The sequence below is a fragment of the Macrosteles quadrilineatus genome, unplaced genomic scaffold (genome assembly GCF_028750875.1).
Source record: "Macrosteles quadrilineatus isolate MER2022 unplaced genomic scaffold, UCM_ALF_1.0 Scaffold_2__2_contigs__length_208266976, whole genome shotgun sequence".
NCBI classification, from domain to species: Eukaryota; Metazoa; Arthropoda; class Insecta; order Hemiptera; family Cicadellidae; genus Macrosteles; species Macrosteles quadrilineatus.
The window spans coordinates 30415459-30434008 of NW_026542595.1; the positions used below are offsets into that span (position 1 = coordinate 30415459).

The 18550-nt window shown below is 36.9% G+C and overlaps 1 protein-coding gene across 1 annotated transcript; it reads left to right on the forward strand.

The window, feature by feature from the left end:
- Positions 1 to 1998: 1998 nt before the first annotated feature.
- Positions 1999 to 17970, forward strand: LOC128985916 (zinc finger protein 182-like). The gene is made up of 2 exons (XM_054405901.1): positions 1999 to 2332; positions 16471 to 17970. The coding sequence occupies exons 1-2, from the start codon at positions 2297 to 2299 to the stop codon at positions 17497 to 17499; spliced, it is 1065 nt and encodes a 354-aa protein (XP_054261876.1). The 5' UTR covers positions 1999 to 2296; the 3' UTR covers positions 17500 to 17970.
- The last annotated feature ends 580 nt before the right edge of the window (positions 17971 to 18550 follow it).

An 18550-nucleotide genomic window follows, 5' to 3' on the forward strand; every position in this document is an offset into this window, starting at 1 on the left:
TTAAATAGATTCCTAACGCCTGCCCTCATGGAACTCAAATTCGCAGTCAGTCCACCATCCAATGTTGGAACTGCGTTTTCTCTGTCCCAAAAACAATAATTGTAAATTGTCATGGAAGCAAGTGGTCATTGCGTCCTGTAAGTCGGTTGACTTAGCCAATGTCTACAAAAGTAGCTGGCCCTCCCACACACAGATCACAACCTGGAACTGCAGGTCAGAGCTTAGTGTGACCAGTCGTTCTCCTGGGGGTTTGGAAGGAGATATACATACGCACCTGTGGTCATGAACGATCCTTCTGACTTACGTGCCACGCAGTTTGTCTATGATCACTCTATGGATCGATACGTTGTACTGACAGTAATGCCAATTACATCTTGTCTGGTTCGTGACGTCAGTTGGTTACCTACATTACAATGTACAAGTTATTTAAAACACAATTTTGGAGAAGAGACTCAACTCTTGGATTAGTGTCAGAGCAACAGTACTTCCCTATCCATTGGCGTGGTGTGCGTTGGCGTACAAACCTAGGAGAAGTTGTTGATCACCAACGCACGTTGATTCCACTAAGTTCTCTCAATCAAAATGGTTCCCTGGACTCATAGGGCTGGTATACTTAGCCTGTTTAAACTAGCTCACCCTTTGTTTCTCCCAGGCCTGCAACTCTTCCTTGGTGCATCAGCCATAGGCGAGAGTTCTTGGATGAGGATAAGCGGCAGATTGAGGAAGCACTGGCAAAAGGTAAAAGGCAAATCTATAACATACTTTTCATCAAAATCGTTCTATTCGTTTTCGATAAAATCCTATTTCCCCGTTATTTTATGGGTTTTTATGAAAAATCGCCATTAAAAATAAAAATTTCAAAATATTAAATTATAAAATGCCAGCAGATACCTACCATGGATTTAATACCTAGATACCAAATTTCATCAAAATTGGACAACATGAGTGGTGGTAGCTCTGTACACATCCACACACACGCACACTCAGACACACACACACACACACACACATCACTTCTAAAACCACTTTTTTGGGTTCAGGGGGACCCAAAACGGATATATCCACTCAAAACCCAAACTCGAAAATTTGATGAAAACAAAACTTTCTCCATATACTAGGGGAAAAAAGTAAAAAGTAAAAGTGTCTATACAAAAACAGCTTAGAATGCAAAGTAAGCTACATGACAAGTAATCGAGCCTTATAGAAAAGGAACACGTATGGATGAAAACATTTTACCAGGTACAGCTGCCTTTAACTACAGGCCGCGGCCTGGTAGAATTGGCAACGTCGCAAGTGGTGTTGTTCAGTGACAGACGCCCCGATAACATGACAGACAGGTGACATCAGCTCATTAATTCGCACTTTATTGATTTAAATTTAAATTTATGAACATAAATTTATTAAAATATTGAAAATAAAACATACAGAATTTAAACCCGAAACAATATGAATTAAAATCTATATCTGTACATTTTTAAGTGGAGTCAATATTGTCATAGTCCAGTAACCAATCTTTCGTAAATACACAAATACCATTAGCTGCTACCAAACAAAAACAGCTGTTACAACACCACTTGCGACGTTGCCAGTTCGAGGGCCGCGGCCAAGATTTTGCTTTGAATGCGACTACTTCTTAACTTAGAATTTGATGCATTATAATTTTATTAGATTTTTTTTAAATAATAAACCTTTATTCGGTTTTTATCTTATATCTTTTTTTATTATCAGCAAGTTTGGTTGGTTAGGTTAGGTTTTTCATAATTGAAAATTTTAAAATTAATTTTATGATAAACATTTTTTTTATAATTAAAAAATTAATGTTATAGCTAAAAATTATAAAATTAATTTCAAATTTTTTCAACTTAGCGGTTCTAGCGACGAACGCTGACACTACAAGATATCTTAGCCATAATCCCTCCCGTGTGCCCCTCCGGCTCATCTCATCCTGCTTCCGGCCCCTGCCTCTGCCATCAACCAACCAGTCAACAAAAACAAAAACAAAGTCCACCTACCTAACCAAGAACCAACATCAATCAAAATCAAAATCATAACCTATCAAATCCCTAGGGACTGGGCTTGGCCTTTTAATAAGATAAGCTGTAACTTATTTATTGTTATAGGCCTACTGATGAAGCATAAAAGATAAAATAAAATGTTTTGCTAGTGTAACCTTAGTCGTGTAGCCTTAAAGTACTAACTAGGTACCTAAAGTGTAGAAAATGAAATTTTGATTGGAAGACTAATCAACAATGGCCAGCATTACAGCTTATACAGTTAATAATAAATTACATTTGGAATGTACATTATTTTTACATCTATGACAACAAGAGAGGTGAGACAAACCTTCATCATATCTAGTCGGGCCTCTAGGCCTATATAGGGTGTGCCAAAATCTGTTTTTGGTTTTAACTTTAGGATGTTAAGGGTTCTGCTAAAGGAAAAGCCGTTTTTGGATAGGCCTAGATAGATTTACCTTGTCTATTAGATACACATTACAGTTTAAAAGAAATCTAGGTTACAGTATAGGCTACTCTGTTTAACAAGTACTAGGGTATGTACGTGACGGGTTTAAAATAGGCTATTACAGTAGGTCTCATAGTAGTGATGGGCGATACGGACGCGTATCGCGATACAGCGATACGATACGTATCGGAAAAAAATATCGTATCGCCAGATTGAATCGGAAATCTGTATCGCGATACGCGAATCGTATCGTCAAAAATATCGAAAAACGATACGTATCGTATCGTTTTCCCCCTCCCCTACCTAACCTAGAAACGGCAAATTTATATAAGTACCTGGGGACCGAGCTTTGCTCGGGGAAAATCATTAGTTTACTCTGAAAACAGTCTAAGTATTGCAGATACATTAATCCATTCCCACACTCCATGTTGATATATGTATATAGTGAAGTCCATGTTTAAAGGTATTACTCTTTGGTCTTTGTGTATTCTCTTTTAAGTGTATTTGATTATTTGATTTCCGATTGAGAATAAAAGATGTCGGCTCATTAACTGCAGCCTAAATGTATTTCTGTCGATGTTAATTACAATTTATAATAAATAGTATTGAAACTTCAATTGTGTTTTTATTTAAAACATGAAACATGGTGTCTTATAAGTGGGATACAAATAAATTCAAGTGCGTGAGTAATAAATTAACATAAAAATGTGTTATAACAATGAGTGAGTCGGAAGATGAAAACGTGCTTCAACAAACTGAACAAAGGACTGTGTCTAGAAAAACTGAAAATTTCACAATGGTTCCATGCAATCTTCAGAATTTTAATTTCGAGGGCAATTTAGCCGAAAATTGGAAGCACTGGTATCAGAAATTTGAGATTTATCTCTTGGCTTCTAACCTAAATTCTGAAAATGACGCTAGGAAGGTTGCTCTACTACTACATAATTTGGGTGACAAATGCATAGACATTTTCAATTCGTTTAACCTCTCATCCGAAGATGCAAAAAAGTACGACGTGGTGGTAAGTAAATTTGAAAACCATTTCTCGCCTAAGAAAAACCTCACGGTTCTGAGACATAAATTTCTAAATAGGAAACAGCTGCCATCTGAATCCATCGATAGTTTCTATACAGACTTAGTTAACTTGAGCCTCGCTTGTGAATTTGACTCTGTCCGCGAAAGTCTTGTTTGCGATGTCTTAATATCAGGGCTTAACTCTCAAAACCAGAATATCAGGGAACGTTTATTGAGAGAGCCGGAGATTAACTTGGAGAAGACTTTAGCAATCTGTAAAGCTGCTGAGCTGTCTAAACAACACATCAGAGAACTTGAAGCAGAACATAATGTCCATACAGTAAACGTCCATAAGCAACGAGAGAGGGGTTACCAACAACCACAAACGTTCAGACAGAAACAGGTTCATCAGGACCAACGGAACAAATTTCATCCACCGTCACAGCAGAAATCAACTGGGACAGGTAGGCCTAACAAAAGTACAAGTGCTAAGAAGTTTATTTCAAACTGCCGTAATTGTGGGAAAAATCACGGTATTAACAAGTGCTCTGCGTATGGCCTAGTGTGCTATAAGTGCGGTAAAAACAACCACTTTGCCAGTGTATGCAAATCAGCCAAAAAGGTTTGTGAAGTAGGCCTAAGTTTAGATTCTAATTCGAGAGATGTAGCTATAAGGCAAGGTAGGCAAGACAGTTCTTCTAAAAGTACTTGTGCACAAGAATATTTTTCAATTGATACGGTATCGCTCACGTCTGAATCTATACCTAATTACGTGATTGACAAAAACTTTTTATTCAGTAATATATGTTCAGTTAATGATTCTGTTCCTAAAAATTACATGTGTAAAGCCAGGGCTAATGAATGGCTAGAGAATTTGAACATTAGGGAACACACAATATCATTTAAAATAGATACAGGTGCTCAGACAAATATCATCCCAATTGATTTGTTTAATAGGCTAGGCCTATCAAAGGCATTAATACGCACCTCAAATATAAATCTTAGTACACTAACTGGTGAAAAAATACCGGTACTAGGTATTGTAGATTTAGATTGCTCTTTCAATAGGAAAATGTTCTGTATTACTTTTGTAATAGTTGATGTGAAATGTTCGCCAATTTTAGGCTTAAATTCTTGTCGCGTGTTAGGTCTTATAGCAGCCTACAACGGTCAGGTATTGTCTGATGTTAAGAACCAAAGTGTAAATAATATTGCTCTAGGTCAAAATATGCACAGGCCTAATGAAAGTGTACATTCTGTTAGTAGCATTTTGAATGAATATAGCTCACTTTTTGATGGTAGTATTGGTAACATTCCTACAACAGTTCATTTGTCATTAAGTGAAGATGCTAAGCCTATTATTGAACCATGTCGTAGAGTACCATTCGCTTTGTTAAATCCTTTGAAAAATGAACTTGAATTAATGGAAGCTAATGGAATTATTGTAAAAGAAAATGAACCTACAGAATGGGTTCACAGTTTAGTTTTAATAAACAAAAAAAATTCTGGACTAAAGGTAGTATTAGATCCAAGAAACCTGAATAAGTATATACAAAGAACACACTGTCAAATGCCAACTATAGATGAAGTGTCATCAAAGTTTAATAATTGTAAGATATTTTCAACTCTTGATGCAAGCAGTGCATTTTGGATGCTTAAGTTGGATAATATTAGTAGCAAGTTGTGTACGTTTAATACACCTTTTGGTAGATATAGATACCTTCGTTTGCCATATGGTATCTCAAGTGCACCGGATATATTTCATTCTACTGTATCTCAAATATTTGAAGGTATTGATGGTGTAGTCACCTACATAGATGACATTTGCATAGGTGCTCCTGATAAACAAACACATGATTTAAGATTAAAGGAAGTATTAAAAAGAGCTAAGGATTTTAATATTAAGTTTAACTCTAGGAAATGTAAATTTGCTGAGAGTGAAGTTTTGTTTTTGGGTCATCGGTTTACTGAGTATGGTTTAACTCCGGATCCTTCTAAGCTTAAAGCTGTACAGGAGATGCCAATACCTAAAGATCGTAAAGACTTGGAAAGATTTTTAGGAGTTACCAATTACTTATCAAAGTTTATTCCAAATTATTCGACTGTAACATCTCCTTTGCGAGTTCTTTCACATAAAGATGTTTTATTTCAATGGAATGCCGAACAACAAAATGCATTTTTGACTTTAAAGTCTTTGTTAGTATCTCCTCCTGTTTTATCATATTATGACCCAAGTAAGCCAATAACATTGTCTGTAGATTGTTCCTCAACTGGTTTAGGTGCTGTATTGTTATGTGGTGATAATCCAATTGCGTATGCGTCTAGAGCGCTCACTAAGACTCAGTCAAATTATTGTCAGATAGAACGAGAAATGCTAGCCATAGTTTTTGGTTGCACTAGATTTCACCAATTTATTTTCTCTAGGAAAGTAACTGTTGAAACTGATCACAAACCCTTAGAATGTTTGTTTAGGAAGCCCATTACTGCTGCTCCTTTAAGATTACAGCGAATGATGCTAAAAGTTCAACGCTATGACTTAATTGTTGTATACAAGCCAGGTAAATTGATGTATATAGCTGATACACTGTCACGTGCAGCACTTCCAGTAGAAGGTAAAGAAGATATTGATGTTTTAGATGAGGACATCATTTGTGAGGTAAATATGTTAAAATCTTATCTTCCCGTGTCTGAAAGTAAACTAAACCTGCTAAGAGAAAAAACCAGTTCAGATGAATGTCTAGGTATTTTAAAGATGTATATATCTAAAGGTTGGCCTCAAAAGCCTGAAGTCAGTAATATGGTTTTACCATTTTGGAGTATTAAACATGATCTTCATATTGTAGATGATCTTGTTTTCAAAAATCAATCTATTGTTGTACCTAGTTCACTTCATAAAATGATGCTTGAAAGTTTGCATTGTGGCCATGTAGGAAAACAAACATGTGAGATTAGGGCACGCAATTTATTGTATTGGCCCACCTTACATAAAGACATTGAAAGTTTTGTAAATAAATGTAGTGTTTGTGCTAAGTTTAAGCCTATGAATGCAAAAGAACCGTTGTTGTTTCATGATGTACCAGATTTGCCTTGGCATAAAGTGTCAGGTGACATTTTTGAGTTTGATAACCAATATTTTCTTGTACTAATGGACTATTATTCTAAATATATTGAGTTAGTATCTTTGTCAGACATTACTTCAAAAACTGTAATCGAGAAATGCAAATCAATATTTGCTCGCCATGGAATTCCTGTTACTTTAGTAGTTGATTCAGGAAGTCAATTCACTTCTAACGCTTTTCACGAGTTTTCTGTGTTGTACGATTTTAAGCTAGTGATAGTTAGTCCAAAACACTCTCAATCTAATGGTCAAGCTGAGTCAGGTGTCAAAATAGCGAAAAATTTACTGAAGAAAACAAAAGAATCTAAGTCTGATGTGTATCTTGCATTGTTAAGTTATCGTAACACTAGTAAACAATATCAACCTTCACCGGCAGAGTTAATGTTTAGTAGAAAACTCAATGGCCTATTGCCACTGTCTAAAAGTAGTTTGCAGCCTAAAGTAACAAAACCTAACAAAATTTTGTCAGACAAGAGAAAAGATTGTATTAAAAAGTACTATGATAGAAATAGCAAAGAGTTACCCTCTTTAAATGTAGGAGACAAAGTGTATTTTAAGAAAACTGTTGATTCACCTTGGACAGCAGGAAAAGTTGTAGAAAAAAATAGAATCCCCAGATCCTATGTTTTGTCTGATGAGAAAGATAAAATGTTTGTAAGAAATAGGAAGATGATTAGGCCAGATTTGTCTAATGATACAGTTAATGAAACCATAATGCCTGAAACAAGTCCTAAGTCAGATTCACAAATCAGTTTGTCAGGTACTAATGGTAATAGCCTTATTTCTCCGCAAAGTAGTCCAGTGTTGTTTCAAAGACCAGTAGGCCCAACTCCTAGAATTTCATCAGAAGAACAAATTGTTAAAAGTTTCGATGGTTGTGTAAGCCGAAATGGTAGATTGATAAGAAATCCAAAGCGGTTGTCTTATGATTAGGTTTTGGTGTATATTTTGTTAGACTTGAAAGGAAAATGTTAAAGTTGTATTTTGGAAAGTTAAAATTTTCAATTTTATAAAAGAGAGGGGATGTTGATATATGTATATAGTGAAGTCCATGTTTAAAGGTATTACTCTTTGGTCTTTGTGTATTCTCTTTTAAGTGTATTTGATTATTTGATTTCCGATTGAGAATAAAAGATGTCGGCTCATTAACTGCAGCCTAAATGTATTTCTGTCGATGTTAATTACAATTTATAATAAATAGTATTGAAACTTCAATTGTGTTTTTATTTAAAACATGAAACACTCCAATACTGCTCGCCTTTACTACTTCCTTCCTTCACAACTCCCTACGTCTTGGACCTGTTTCCCTATCCTTCCCATAGAATTTTAGCATTGCAGACACATTAATGTAATTGCCACAGACAGTTCCCACACTCTGCACTGCTAGTGCTAGATATAACGCTAGTGGAAATGGACTGGACTGGGATGGGACTGGTACATTATAAAGTAAAAACCAAAAATACAGACGTCAAAAACTCCTATTTCAAACTACACATCCACAGAGTACAGATTTTGCAGTTTGCTCGGCCTGCGCAAAAAAAGCTTAAAAATATCGTTTTGACATGAATCGTATCGCTCTATGTGCCGATATAAATACAAATATCGTTTTAGGCGATATGATACGTATCGTTTTTCAAATATCGTATCGAAATATCGTATCGTCCCTCGCGTATCGCGATATTCCGATACGATACGATACGTATCGTACATCACTATCTCATAGTCAGACCTCTAAATCCAGGACCGATTTAGGTCCGAAAACGGAAACGAAACCTACTTTTTCGTTTTGAGTTTTCCAGAAGGCCAAAAACATAATCTGATTCAAATATCTGTCGATTAACTTCAGCATAAGTTTTTAACTTGAGTAGGCCTAGGCCTAAGTTGAGTAAAAATCATCAAATTTTTATGAAATTGTTTTCAAACATGTAACTTTAACCTAAAATAAGTTAACCTAATTAAGAAAAAGTGTTTAAAGAACCTGAATGGTTGCAGATCGGGGGGCTTTGTGGAGGTTTTAACTGGGTAAAAATGTTTTTTTTTTCAATTTTTATCTAACTTAAAAACAAAACTTTTCAGTTTCCTTCAAACCATTAACTTAAGTTATTGTTTCGAATTAGGCCTCAACTTAAGTTTAACTTATACAAAATGTTTTGAAAAATAGTAGGCCTCTACAAAGTACGGTAGGTCACAGTTTATAAAGAAGAGTCCGTTACTTTTTGCATTAAACAAAAGTAGGTATAAGTTAAGTTAGGCTAACTTACATTTACTAACCATCAGTTAGGAATTAAGTTATGTAAGAAAAAATCCATTAGTGTGAAAAACGCACTAACTTAACTTACTTATTGCTGAGTTATTGCCAGTTTCACACAAGTGAAAACTTCCTACTCAAAGATTGTTTGCAGTCTTATTGATAATTGCGGTAGACTTCCGTATCTGTTGTCAAAAACAACTGAATGAAAATATCGATCGATTATTTATTTCATTCGATATATCGTTTGGTTGCTTAGGTTACAGTAACCTTACCTAACTAACTAAGTTAAACGATATCTTTAATGAAATACCGAATCGATATATATCAAATAATTTTTCATTCGGTTGTTTTTGACAACAGATACAGAAGTTTAGGCCTAGGCCTACCCCAAATTGCCTCTTTCAATCTGGTTAGAAAATATTTTGCTAAGTGGAATATAATTTGGACTTACTTGATCGGTTATTATTTACTTCCCCAACTCACCTAAAACGTCCTATAAGACGTTTTCAAACTGTTCCTAGACACCAACACTAACGTTCTCAAATGACTTTTTTGTCGCCGAGACTACCTGTAGACACTACGCCTAGATTGACAATCTACAATTTTGAAAAAGCTTGAAAAACTCAACCCTAGATCTGGCGGTCATTTTATTCACCAACAGTGGTGGGTATATTTTGGCCCTCTGTAGTGGTACCATATCAATTATTTCGCCACAGAACAGTCCTAAGTTGTTTGTGAATATAAGTCACACACATTAAAGGTTGTGTGAAATATGATTACATAGAAATATAGGACCAACACTTTCCACCGCCAATAGGCCTACCTATTTTGAACTCTAGTTTTTCAAACTGTGTTTCTTGCTACATACTCGCTCAAAAATGTTTTACACACGAAAATGAATCCTCAGAATCTCATCTTTCTAATGGTAAAAGATTCATTGCGATTTAAAACGGTTTTTATAATTTAATAATAGAAAAACCTGACCCGTGTCGTCTTGGTCGATGATCAACCAGCACCACTGAGGACTCGCGGTTTAGTGGTTAATAATCGACCAGCGCAAGATCTAGAGTTAAACATCGTGACATGGCAGTTTCCTACAAGTTACTAGACACCTCACCAATATTACTAGACACCACACCCAGATTACTAGACACCATTACCAAGATGGAAAACTAGACACCACGCCGAGATTACTAGACCCCATTACACCTCCAGAGACAACTTAATTTGAGAATCAATTCAAGCCAAATGAAGAAAATATCTCAATTACTAAATAAAAAAAAAACATTGGTAAAGATTTAACAGTGTGTAATCCCATCTGTAAACACTTATCTGAACCTAAGGAGTAAATACGCAATTGTGATTATCTTATTCGGAGGGGTTTTAAGTACTGTAGGCTTATAAGTATTCTATTGTGCAAACTACAAAACGTTAACATTTCAGTACAACATAAAATGTCTAACAGATGTAAATAACAAACAATAACCAGGCGTGCAGAGAGAAATCACGGGCCCCTGGGCAATCGTTGCCGCGGGCCCACTCGACTCCCCCCCCCCCCACCAACACAACGCGCTGCTGGCTCTGGCTCTGGTTGATGGTCTTAGTGCCAATTCACACAGAACGGGCGTTAGGCGGAGATGTGGCAGAGGTGGAGACGTGTACAATGCACACAGAAGAGACAGGACAGTGGCGAGAAAAATTGTAGACGTTTTGGTTGAGGCTATCTGTAGTTATTTATGTCAACTGGTTTGGTTTAGTCCTAACTACAACTCAATGGAGAGCAGTGAAGAAGATGATGAAACATGTTAGATGTGGTACCGGTACTCTTGGCCAACTGGCAAAAAAGGAGAAGATATTGGGTTCATTCATTATGGTTGAAAAAGGGAGAAACCGAAACATTTTACGTTATTCGTGAGTTATATATGGTTATATTTATATCCAGAATGTTTCCAAAATTTCTACAGCATGTCCCATGAGTGTTTCTTCGGGAATTATTCCAAAGTATTGGCTTTACGGCATTAAAATATTGCTAAAAACAACATTTTGCAGTACAGACAACGGTCGCGCTACAGACTTGCCACTTCCGATACCCCACGAGGGATAGCAAAGGGAGGTGGCGAGGGCGGCCACCCGTGCCACGTCACTTGTGTCTGCATTAGCCAATTTGTTTGTATTGGAAAACGGGGACGGGACATAGGCATGTCCTTGCCAGGTCTCCATCCGTCGTCCGTTCTGTGTGAATTGGGCCTTAAACTTATTATTAGCACTATCACACTGCTTAGATTTTAAATACATTTTTAAGACCATTTAAAGGACTTTTGTTTTCTTTTCTTTTTCAAAAGAGATCTGTTATTTAAAGATCTCTTGCTTTTGTAATAAAAAGCTTGTTTGAGATATTTATATTTTCATACTTAAATATTTTTTCTGCTGTACAATTACGTTAACACGTTCACTGCCGGTTACCCCGGCGCCCGGTAGTCCAAGCCAACGCCAAGCTTGGTAGATGAAACCCACTAAGAGTTAACTAGGTTATAATTTCATGGTAAATTAAATATCTTAATACAAAGGTTCCTGGCATAATAAAGACACAATTTAAAAACTAAAACTAGTTACAAGTTAACACGTTCACTGCCGGTTACCCCGGCGCCCGGTAGTCCAAGCCAACGCCAAGCTTGGTAGATGAAACCCACTAAGAGTTAACTAGGTTATAATTTCATGGTAAATTAAATATCTTAATACAAAGGTTCCTGGCATAATAAAGACACAATTTAAAAACTAAAACTAGTTACAAGTTTATTAATAGTTGGTCAACGAGTAAACAATTACATTTATTCCCTTTAATATATACATTAAGCAACGCCACTACTCACACGGTAAACAGCAGAACAAAACAATAACCTCACTGCATAATCAAAACAAGGAACTGACACTAAACCAGTGTTTCCACTTCACTTCAACAGTTTCTCCCTTGCCAAAGCCCGAATCTTTATCAATAAATCAATTTATTATCATCAATAAATCTTAAGCAGACGTAAAAAATATTTTATTTAAAATACAACATGGATTGTGAAATTATTGAAAAAGTACGTTCAGAAATATTCTCTATTATATTATAAGGTTATAACTACATACTACATTTTAGACCAGGCCCAGCCTGGGCCCCTGGACAACGCCCTCGCTGGCCTCCCCCCACCCTCTCAGGGGCCTGACGATAACAATGACTACCACTGACTGAACTCTACATTACTCCCCTCCCTCCGCCGGTAGATATTCTGGTCTCTAGCGGTCACTGCTACAAGCGAAGATAGCCAGGCGGCGGGCAGGAGCTTGAGTCTGTTGAATCAACCCTGAACTCGCACAAACTATCACTGTCTGCCACGGCGATGACTTCGCGCATGATTCTTGATAAATATTTCATATTACGGTACCTATTTTTTCTTCATATCCATTATTTCAGGGGGGGCGTATACGCTCCGCTGGCATGTTGATAACTTAACCATTTTACCACTATCTCAACTCTCAAGTCAAATTTTTCAGAAGCGATTTTTTCAACAGCCACAGTTGGGCCCTATTCCCTTCCCTACCGTAAAATTAACTAGATGTAGAAAAACTGTTAAAATAGTACCTAAGTAATCTTTAAATTGCTTATCACACTAATTAAGCATTTAACAGGTTTCAAAGATTATCTTGATCGCCAGGGTATCCCACTGGCTACATGTATGGCCAAGGGATGGGTTTGTGTTCAACATTGTATTCCTGTTCCAACTCAAACTATAGTTTTTTCGGCAGCTGCTTTCTTCAATTTTTCAAAACATCTTCCGGGACTCATCGAAATCAGCATTTTGTTAGAGTTGTAAGCTGCACACATGACAACACTGTTTATACTCTTAAAATCCCCTAAACCTATCCCCTTGGGCTCTTACTATCGTTAAAATGTAGAGGTTAGGTTTGCAGGAATTTTGTTAAGTCGAGGTTCAGAACCAGCATTGGTCAATTAATATAGGTCAGGATTTGATCTCATTAAAACATAATTAAAAGAAAAATGGTCTGAAGAAGTTAAACTAAAAAATGGAGTATGCATTCAAGCTAATAGACACTGGAGCTGACGTTTGTGTCTTGCCCTAATCAGTTTAGGCCGGTTTCATACGAGCCACTAAACGCCCCACAATCGCGGAACGCCGCTTCTGACTGTTGTTGCGCGCTTGTGGCTCGAGAATCGCAGCCTGACGCAGAAAAGAAGAACCCCATTCACTTAACATTGGCGTGCCTTTCTCACGAAGTGGCGTCTTTTTGCGTTTGACGCTAGAACGCCCTGCAATCGCCTGCAGTGGCTCTGTCCTCGACAATTTTGGCGTTTGTAGCTGGTTATTGCCGAACTCCTACGAGCTGTAGGAGTTCGTTAAACGATCTCTCTGACATTCTGTAGTTGGTGAAACACTTTTCAGGATATTCACGAAGCTCAGAGTGTAGAGTGTAAGATTGGCTTGACATCAGCCTTGAACTTAAAATCGGAAGAACCCAATATCTGCGGAACACCTTCCTACGACGTCGTATCGCACGAAAAAGCATTATAAAAAATGAGCCTTCTTCATCGTCCATTGTAGCACTGAACTGTACTCGTAGTCTTTCCAAGCGGACTGGTGTTCTGGTGTAGTTCAGGAAGGTGCGGTATGAAATGGCGATAAACTGATGGAAATCGCACGTTTGTGACTCTTGTGAAACCGGCCTTATAAGTTAAAATTGTTTATGCACCCACCAAACTCAAGTAAGTTCTCATTTATTTCCAGACCCATACGACTAGCCTCTTCTTCAATAGTCTGAAACATTTCTTTTAGGTCTTCAGGGTGTCTAGCAACAAGCGCTATGTCATCAGCATAGGCATGCGCTTGTATTTTCCTACGAGTAATGTTCCCCCTCAGGTCTAATCTACACATGCAAGGTCAAATTAAAAAGCATATGATAGCGCATCACCCTGCCTGACACCTCTTGAAATCCTGAACATTTTACTTTGTTTACCACCCACAGCTACTAAACTATAAGTGTGTTCTAGTGTAACGTTTGTGAGCCGCACCAGCTTCCCTGGAAAACCATAACACTCAAGGGCATCAAGTGGTTTTCTCCTGTCTATACTGTCAAACGCCTGTTTAAAGTCAATTAACATGTGCAAATCAACTGCGTATTCATAAGTCTTTTCCATAGTCTGGCGCATGTTACATATTTGATCAATAGTTCCTCTTCCTGGATACTATATACAATAGTTTTATTTTTAATTTAAACTAGCTGTACCCGCGGGCTTTGCCCCGTTTAACTTAATTTGTGAGCTCGTTCGCATGGCTCAATCACGTCCTGGTTGAAGTTCGTTCGCTACGCTCACTCACCTTTAGGTTGGAGCTCGTTCGCTGCGCTCACACGTCCTGGTTGAAGTTTGTTCGCTACGCCACAGAAAACGTACTACTATAACCCAGAATGCCAACCGCATGGTAAAAAGCATTAAGCGGTTTGAGAGAGCTTTGCCTGTCAATCCGTAGGCAGCGCCACCAGCGTTGCCATGCAATAGCATAGCAACGCTGGTGGCGCTGCCTACGGATTGACAGGCAAAGCTCTCTCAAACCGCTTAATGCTTTTTACCATGCGGTTGGCATTCTGGGTCATAGTAGTACGTTTTCTGTGGCTACGCTCACTCACCTTTACGGTTGGAGCTCGTTTGCTGCGCTCACTTGCCTTCAGGTTAGCTCGTTCGCTACGCTAACTCGCCTCCGAGTTGAAGTTCGTTCGCTACGCTCACTCACCTTTTGGTTGCAAATTAGCTGTTGTCATAAATTTAAAAAAATAATAGTGCTGCACTCTGTTGGTAATCCTTGTAACTTAAATGCTATTGAACATCACAGAACAGAACCAACTTGTTTAATTGAAACAGCTGTTATGATTCATTAACTCCATTTAAATATGAGTACTGTACTCATTAGGTTAACATGGGAAATTCCAGAGCCACTGGGGCAGAGCCCGAGAGTCCGATCAGAATAAAAACCACTTAGTTTTCCTATTTAATGCCTAAAGAATCAGTGTACCAAATTTCAGCCTCCTAGGTAAGTGGGAAGTGGGAGAATTAGTGATGAGTGAGTCAGTCAGTCAGTCAGTGAGGGCTTTGCCTTTTATATATATAGATGCTGGATTTTTCAAATATTGGGTTGGATGTGTTAGCCTAATGTTAATTGTGTGTTGTATTGGGGAGTTTTTAATTATAAATTTAAGATTGGCAATCTATTAATTATATAAATTGATTGGTGTTCCAAAAGGTTATTCCATTGTAAAACGTTTACATATTATTAATTCAAAGGACCACGTACCAAATGTACCAACATTAATTAAAAAAAAGACTGGTTAATGTTTAACTATAGTAGAACATTGTTTACACACTAACCAATAGTTTGAAGTTGTATCACAAACTGTCCGCCATTGGGCGCCAGGGGCTGGAGAGGCCATGGCCAGAGGACGCTGTCAACGCAGCTTGTGAAGAAAGAAATTGGGGAAATTTAATCACTGAGGGATCTTGATGTCGGTTCGATACCACACAAAAGTTTAATGTTAACCAGCGGTCTAAAAATAGTCTTTCAATTTAACGCGGTTGCCTAGCCAAGTCAATGCACACACACTGAGGACACTGAGAGAGTTGGATTAATACACAATGTTACGATTAAATGGGTTAATTTACACTTTAAAGGAGGTTCACAAAGGACAATAAGGTGGCATCAATTAAAGTAATTAAAAGCGTTACATGGGAGCCACAAAACTACACGAGAAATAACTCACGATGGAATGCGATGAGTGTAACAAGAGTTTTTCTTCACTGAGGCAAAAAACCGGTAGAGTCCCTATTGTAACCGCGAGGGAACACCACACAAACCGAAAATTTCTGTTTCGACCAATAGGTGAGCGGGAAACGATGTGGTTCCGTTTTTGACGGTGTTGGAACATCATGGGTTGAATCTCCACCTCTCTCTCTCTCGCGCTTAGCGGTAAATTTGAATTTACGAATCATAAACTTAAAACTAAATACTTAAAATTGTGTTTTTAGTAAATTTTCTGGACGTTGTTTGTAGTTGTTGTATGCTTTTTTTTATTAACATTAGTATGTTATGGTGCATAATTCCAAACAAAATAGAGCAACCTCCCATTGCTGTAAAAATTATGGTTCAAAGGTTAAATTGCAACTTGTGATTTCCCTTATAAAATATCATAGTTACTACCACCGCTTGTCCATGATAAAGGTTGTTGACAAGCTAATGGGAGAAATTATGTGTCAGATTGCTGATACTGTTTATTTATTCATGTTGTGTTTGTAACGAATGTTCTGTGATGTTGGCATACGAATATAAAAAAAATGTAGCTTGTCTTTTACATTTTGTCTAATAAAACTATTACCAACCACAACTATCAACATGGAAGTTATATTTGCCAAAACAGTTTTTTATGGTATTATAGTGCATAAACATAACAAAAACACCCAAACATTTAAAAAGCATTTAAAAAAACCCAACATGATACTGTCAAAATCACTTTTGGCTTCTTTCTAATAATGGGTTTCCTACTATTGTATTTTACTCATATTACTTTGTCGTTTCAGGTAACATGGAGTGACATCTATAAATGTTTTTCCTCTAAAACTATAAAAGGAAAATCCAAACTTTACAGGATGAAATATAAATGCCCAATGTGTTTCGAAGAATTTTGTGAGGAATACCTCTTAAACAAACATATTCAAATCCGACATGAAGTAGAAATGGTTTTAAAAGAAGAGAATGTGACTATAAAACAGGAAAATAATTTTCTTGAAGAGGTTCCACTTGTTCAGACAAAAGAAATAGGAAGGAAACATTCATTAGACCATATTAATGACTTGGTGAAAAATGAACCATCCATTCCTGTTGAAGAAAACATGTTGTTAGAGTGTTCACAAAACCATTCTGGGGAAAACTCAAGAGAAAAATGTCTGTCAACACTTAATGAAGAAAACACTTTACGAGACCAAGATTCTGTAATATACCCTTTGGTTCAGATTGAATACAAGCACCACCAATGTCATCTTTGCAAAAAGACTTTTACAAAAAATGGACACTTAAAAGTACATTTGCTCTCTCATTCTTCAAAACGACCATTTGAGTGTGTGGTATGCAATAAAACTTTTACTCAAAGTGGTAATTTGAGAAGACATCTTACCACACATGTTAATGAGCGTCCACGCCAATGTACATTTTGTGACCAAACATTTGCACAAGTTGGTCAGTTAAAGTTACATCTGCTTATTCACACTGATGGTAAACCTTACCAATGTACAGTATGTGAAAAATCTTTCACACAAAAAGGAGATCTAAACAGACATATGCTGATCCATTCTCAGGAACGACCCCACGAGTGTCATCTCTGTGATCAAAAGTTTAAACAGAGTTCTCATTTAAAGAGTCACCTGTTGACTCATACAGGGCAACGACCCCATCAGTGCACAATGTGTGATAAAGCTTACAAAGAAAGTGGACATTTGAGAAGACATATGCAAACCCATGCAGATGGGCGCCCTTACCAATGTACAATATGTGACAAGGCATATATCCGCAGAGAACACTTGAAAAGGCATCTTATAACTCATTCCAAGTAATTGCCATAATTCTTCCTAGTTGTAAATAATTGAAACGTATAAGTTAATGTTGAAATGGGTTGTGAGTACCACAACGTCCATAATTCACTATTTTTAGGAATACATGCATAAATAATTCTTCACGGAGAGAATAAAGTGTAACACAAGATACCAAACACTTAAAATAGCTTTAGACCTCATTGATGTTTACACATATCTAAATAAAACATTTTCAGGTTCATTTTAAAAGTATTAATATTGTTAAAACTGTTCTATTAAAATAACTTTAGGAGACAAACAATGTGTATATGGAAGTAAAAACGTAGTAGCCTATCATTTTTCTGCAAAGTATGCCACATAACATATTGCTGTTAGAATTGTACAGTTATGGTTGTTTAAATTGAATGTTGTTTTAAAATAGTTTGATTAAAAAATCTTCCATTACACTGCATGTTTACATCAATAAGCTTTAATTGCATAAATATAAATTAAAAAATCGCTTAACCTCTTTCATTTCCCCCCCTATCTATTTTTAAGGGGAAAAAGATAGTTTTTTCTCTTAGCTTTTATCTTCTCTTAATAATTGTACAGTTATGCATAAAGGTAATGTTAACTATACCTATCTATATTGTTTGGTTTGTGAACTAAAGTCACTGTCGTGAAAACTGTGATGTCATGGATTAGTTTAAGTTTAACACATTCATTGCTAATGATATGTAATACTTTTATAAATGGCAAAAAAACATAAACATTAACATGATCATTAGTCCAGGCGCTAAACGGGTTGAGTATGCACTGAAAGTCTGACAAAATTTGACTTTTGATTATTGTTGGGGACATCTAGTAGATGAAAAAAATCGACGATGTCTCATTTCTAGGCTGGTCACAACTCGGGGGGGAGGGGGGGAAGTTGCGCGGGTCATCGGTTTACGTTTCCGCGTCTAACTCACAAACGGTTAATGATAGAAAGGTGAATTAAGCGTCTATCTACGCCTAAATATATTGTCCTTCAAAAAGGTTATTACAACCTTTCTTCTATCTCTTATACTTTAGGCGCTAATCAACATTTATT

What these genes read in the sequence shown, in the direction of transcription:
- LOC128985916 (XM_054405901.1), top strand. Translation starts at nt 2,297, where the DNA reads ATGTACATTATTTTTACATCTATGACAACAAGAGAG. An exon ending in CATCTATGACAACAAGAGAG is followed by an intron (nt 2,333 to 16,470) that starts GTGAGACAAACC and finishes TTGTCGTTTCAG; the next exon opens with GTAACATGGAGTGACATCTA.